Raw genomic sequence first — 5,894 nt, 5'->3', positions numbered from 1 at the left:
GAAGAGAGATCAATAGATGGAGAAAGAAAGACTTACTAAGGTGAAGGTGGGGTAGTTTTGAAAATACAATTAATTACAATTAAAATATCATAATATATTAAGATTTTGAAAATTTGAAAATTCCTTTATTTCATGCTATAAAGCATAAAATGAAATGAAGAAGTCCATTTCATGATTTGTAGCACGAAACATATGCGTTTTTTTTTCTTTTCTCCGATTCAATCGTAAACTTATTCTAATCGATGCAATTTGTTAAGTAAACAATAACAATAAAATGTTAAAACTGCACAAAGAAATAATTTTTATCTCAATTCATTGTCGAAATTGCGAGTTCGAAAGGGGTTTGAGAGCATTTTGATTTACTTGAATAAAAGTTACAACTAAAATAAAGTCGCACTGTAAGACAGTAAAACTTGTACTATGAATAGCATTTCAGTATTTAATACCACTCTAATATACGTATCTCTAAACTTTAAACGAAAAATAATAGATGGAGTACTATACAGTCTCAATTCAATAAAAGATTATTTGCCAAAGTGAAAATTATATTAATGGGAGGGACATGGTATCAAATATGTGGCAAATAAATAAATAAAGGAAAATCCTAAATGCAATTGGGTGTTGATATAAACTGAAAACTAATCATTCAGTGAGCCCATTCACAGATGGCCCCACAGAACTTCAACGGTCCAGATCAAACTATCACGTGGGCCCATCTAAACCCACCACCGATCTTTATGGCGCCAGCTCTATATGTGTGTGTGTGTGTTTTCTTTTAATTATATAATAATAATAATAATAATAATAATAATAATAATAATAATAATAATAATAATAATAATAATAATAATAAAATTAATAAAAAATAAAAAGATTTAAGGGCAATTTTCCAACATGTGGGGCCACACCACCTGAGCCAACACCTGGAAACTGATAAGGTATGGGCCCCCACACAGCCCAAATACACAGCCCATCCCCTCCCAAGCACTTTTAATATATCAATCATACAATGCAGTAAATAAATATTAAAATAAAAAAAATAATTTTTATTAGAGAAAAATGGAGTTAATTATAAAGAAAATAAATAAAAAATAAAATTTGATGACTTTCAGACAGGTTTTCTATGCTCAGAAACCTTATTACAAGTCACTGTTTCATTCACCTCAACTATTACATAAATGTTCTATGCTGCAGAAGGGGTCCCCAAAATTCCCCCCTTTTTTTTCTTTTTAACAATTACTTGATCACACTTTTTACCCTAGACTATATATATATATATATATATATATATATATATATATATATATATATATATATATATATATAGATTACACCTAGTAAAATTTATTGGATAATATCCAACTTTATATCTAGGATTAAAAATAAATTTATGATAGTATGTTACATTATACCCAATATATTTCACTCGTTATGACATCAACATAAACACATGTACTTCGATCCAATTAAGAATATACATCTATAGGACATAGGTGTGTATATATGTTAATTGAATTTCTGAAGAAAAAAAATTTAGTAATAGCTTCGATCTATTAAGTTCGATAGTATTGCCTAAACACAGTTCAGTAACGGAATTCATAAGGCCTGCCTAACTGGTGGAGTAGAAGAGCAGCGTCAAATGAGTCAATTTTCAATTGTTCTATCAACATTTTATCGGCCGAACACATCGTATAAGTGGCCTGTAGTATAGTCTCGTAAAAGATGACTCAGGTTGAGCTCGATACACATAATATCTTTTTATATGCGCGTTGCGCGTAATATTACAAAAAATTAAGTGGAATATAATTTACCCGTTGCACTTTCGAAAGACCGACAGTTCTCCTTGTTAATTAATAAAAATTAAAAGAATAATAGAAGAAGAGAGAAGAGAAGACGATTCTGAGTTAAAGATTGAAACTAAAATCCCATAAAATGGGAAACTGCAAAGACATTGTCCGAGTGGTATTAGAGTGTAGATATTTTCTCTGGATTCGTTGTATGTCATTTATAAGGCTAAATACAAATAAAAATAAAAATAAAAATAAAAATAAAAATAAAAATAAAAATAATATGGAAGAGTAGTTTGCAAGTGATTAAATAGAGTTTCTTAAACATATATAGCAAATCAAGAAAATCAAAAAATGGAATTTCAATGATGAAAGATAAATACATTAAGAATGCACCAACCAAAAGTGATGATAAGATTTTGGTGTGACAAATTAAAAAAGAAAAAAAAAGGAGAAGAAAAATCAAATGTGACTTCTCACAAAGCCAGCAAATTAATAACACTCCCAAATTGTTAAAAATATTGTCTTAATTCCCCAAACTCTAATTATAATCACACACAAAAAAAATAATAAGAGTACCAAATCAAGAAAAGAAGAAAAAACAAAGCCCCAAAAAATAAAAAGAAAAACCTCAATTTTGGACAAATTAATCAAACCTCACGTGTGTGTTTTACACATCAAACTACACAAAACACCATTCATTGGGCATGGCTGCATTTCAATTCATTCAAGAATGGTGGCTGTTATCGTCGTGCCTATCATCTCCGCCGCCGCCGCCGCCGTGTGACCCACTCGCCTGAGAATCTGACACTCCGCTTCCGCCGCCGCCCCTATACGTGTTTAATCCAGCAAGCATGCCCAATTGCCCATCTCCCATATTCCCGCTACCACCGCCGCCGCTTCCTCCTCCACCGCCACTGGGCAACAGCGCGACGGGCGCCGGAAAATTCATGAAATGCAGACCGCTAGACATGGTTCCTCTATACAAAGCGGCGGCGGCGGCGGCGCTGCTGTTGTTGATATTCACCGATGGAAATGTCCATATTGGATCGCCGCCCATGACTTGGTTGTTATTCGAATTCGCCACCATCCAGAAATTCGCCGGAATCGATGCGTGGCTCGCCGGCATAGCTCCGGTGCTCGACTGCAGCAAGTAGCTGCCCATGTGGTGGTGGTGCTGCGGCTGCAACTCCTGCTGCTCCGCCGCCGCCGCCCTACGCTTCCTCCCTAAACTCTCCTCCGCCGCCTGATTCTGATCGGTCAAGTCCAACGAATTTTCCCGCATTTCCTGCTTCGTATTATGCGCGAAACTAGGGTTCAAATTTGCCCCCGCCTGAAAATTCAGCAGCGTGGCGGAGGAGCTCTCCGACGAAAGTCCGATGCCCGGAAAAAATCCCCGCCGCTGCGGCATCGAGTAATTCGGATTGAAATACGTGGATCTTAGCTGCGACGGCACCGACATGCTCGAACCGGAGCTACGAAGTGAGATGTTCAGAGAGGTGAAGTTCGCCGGAATCGTGCCCGTGCCGGTGGCGGCGATGACCGCCGGCTCCGCCTGCTGGAGCAGCCACTCGATGGTCTCGCCGTCCGACTTGTGGCCGAGCTCGCGCGTGAGCTGGAAAACCCTAGCCGCGCAGAGCGCAGGCATGCGGATGCGCCGCCCGCGGCCGTCGACTTTGGTGTGGCGGTCTTTGGTGGACGTCCGCTTCGGCGGCGGCTTCTTCGATGTGTCTGAAGCTGCCGCGGCGCCGCCGACGGCGGCGATTTGAAGGCTGGAGGAGGCGGTGGCGGTTGATCGAGGTGTGGTGCTAGTACTAGGGTTGGAAGCAACGTCGGCGGAGATGGCAAGCGAAGGATAGGCGGCGGCGGCGGAGCTGGTGGATTCGTGGTCTTCTTTCTTTTCAAGTAATTGGAAAGGAAAATTAGGGCGGCTGTGGTGGTGGTGCTGCTGCTGGTTGTGGTGGTGGTGGTGGTGGTTGTGGTGGTGGAGGTGGAGATGATCATCACCTCCTTCCATGATTACATACACTGATCTATCCCAGATGTAACACTAATATTTGGAACTTCTGTTTAATACATATATAATATATATGTATATACTTATATATATATAACCCTAATTAAAAAACCTTGCTTTCCAATAATTTTGGTTTTTCTTTATGTGGAAAAAAAGAATAATGAATATATAGAAGTAGAAACTAGCTAGTGTGTGTATTTGTGTGTGTGTGTGTGTGTGTATTTTAAATAAAAGAAAGAAAAAATAAAATGGTAGTTAATAATATAGTGTCTCTCTTTTGATATTTCTCTCTATTAGGAATGGTGCCCTGTGATACCTTTCAAACATTCTATGTGTTTTTTTGCTTCATCAATGGAGGAGAGAGAGAGAGAAACAAGCTAGAGAGAGAAAGTGGGATAAGAGAGAGGAGGAGAAGCTTTTAAGCAACAAAGATAATGAGTGGGAATTATATGAGGGGATGAAAGAAAAAATAAAAAAGAAATTGGCAAAGGGGGGGCAAAAGGAAAATATGTGCTTTTGTAGGGGTCTTTAAGTAAAATCTTTTTGGCAAAAACCCCTTTGTTGTAATGCACCAAAAAAGAACAATAATGAAATATTATGATCATTCTTGATTTTTACTTGGTTCCTTTCTTTTTTCTTTGTTTTTGATTTGATTTTTCTTTTATTTCTTTTATTTACAAGGGAACCGCAGCTACTTAAAATTCAATGAATAAATTCTTTTGTCCCGCAATAATATATATGGAGTAAATTACGGTAACCTCCTGACGTAATGTTAAATTACAAAAAAGAAACTCTCATGTTTAGATAATTACAATTAACCCCCAACTGTAAATATTCTTACACGTCTATCCTTCCGATGTTAATTTATAAGAATTTTCTAAATTATGTGGAATATTCTATAGCTTGTACCCGTTTTACCCATATTCGAGTTCCACATTTTAAAACAAGATGATCTTAAAATGTGTCTCCTGCCTTATAATTATCAGATTGTGGCATAAAAAACTGCAGTTTTACACAAAACGAGTACAAACTAGAGAACATTCCATGAAATCTAGAAGATTATGTTGAATTTGATACCATAAGAATAGACGTATACGGAGATTCATAGTTTGAGGATGTGATTGTTAATTTGTAATTACTAAAATATGAGGATTTTTTATCTTTATAAATTGACATTATCTCAGGGGATGGCCGTAATTTATCCTACATATATATGACGAAGTCCATCTAGAAAATATCAGCAAAGGGGTTCAAACTCGAAAGAAACGACATTACGCTCGTTTGCTCCACTAACTAGATCACTCTTTATTTTGCAGGATTATATTTCTTTTCTTCTTTTCTTTCTTCAAACTCAAATGAAATGACATTACGCTCGCTTGCTCCACCGACTAGGTCACTCTTTATTTTACAGGATTATAATTTATTTTCTTTTTTCTTTTTTCTTTTTTTCTTTTTTTTTTTTTCTTTTTATTGTGGTTGGACAGAGGCTTTGGTTCAGACTCCACGTGAGGTGCTCTTTTTATCATTCAATCCATAAAGACAATGGTGTCCAAAATGGGACCCAATTTTTAAGTCAAAAAAAATTGAGAAAGACTTAGGAAAATTGAAAATAATCAAAAAATAATTAAAAAAAAAATTGGTGGGGGTGGTGTAATCATTTCATTTTGCCTTTGGCCCTTTGCCTTTGTTCTGCACCTTTGAGCCTACTTCGGGATTCCTGCTGGAATTTTGCCCCTTTGCTTTTTTCGGGCACTTGTTTAATTACCCCGTAATCAATGTTCTTCTTATATTAAACCTTTTTTTAATTATATCCTTATAAGATCTAGATGTTTATAAATTAGCACCCTCACAATTGTGGGATGTAACGAATCTAGTCGAATTGAACGCATGTTTATTTAAGCTTATTTGAAGTTTTATTAAGCTTTTCAAGTTTTGTTTGATCTTATTCTATAAGCAATTCAGCCGAGCTCGAATGAGATTTCATTTCACCGAACAAAAATAAAATCAAAATCAAGTAACTTAAGCCTATACAGACTTGTTCCTAGAAATTCGGGGGCCCAAGGTGGACTATGCAGATCTTTGAAACGGGG

The 5,894-nt window shown here is 36.7% G+C and overlaps 1 protein-coding gene across 1 annotated transcript; it reads right to left on the bottom strand.

Moving 5' to 3' along the window:
- Positions 1–2,244: 2,244 nt before the first annotated feature.
- LOC105972590 (transcription factor TCP15-like) lies at positions 2,245–4,264 on the bottom strand. The gene has a single exon (XM_012997555.2). The coding sequence runs from the start codon at positions 3,802–3,804 to the stop codon at positions 2,515–2,517; it is 1,290 nt and encodes a 429-aa protein (XP_012853009.2). The 5' UTR covers positions 3,805–4,264; the 3' UTR covers positions 2,245–2,514.
- Between the last annotated feature and the right edge of the window lie 1,630 nt (positions 4,265–5,894).

The sequence above is a fragment of the Erythranthe guttata genome, chromosome 4, assembly GCF_056151865.1.
Source record: "Erythranthe guttata isolate IM_541 chromosome 4, IM_541, whole genome shotgun sequence".
NCBI lineage: Eukaryota > Viridiplantae > Streptophyta > Magnoliopsida > Lamiales > Phrymaceae > Erythranthe > Erythranthe guttata.
The sequence above is the reverse complement of the archived record's forward strand: the minus strand, read 5'-3'. Positions and strand labels throughout refer to the sequence as shown.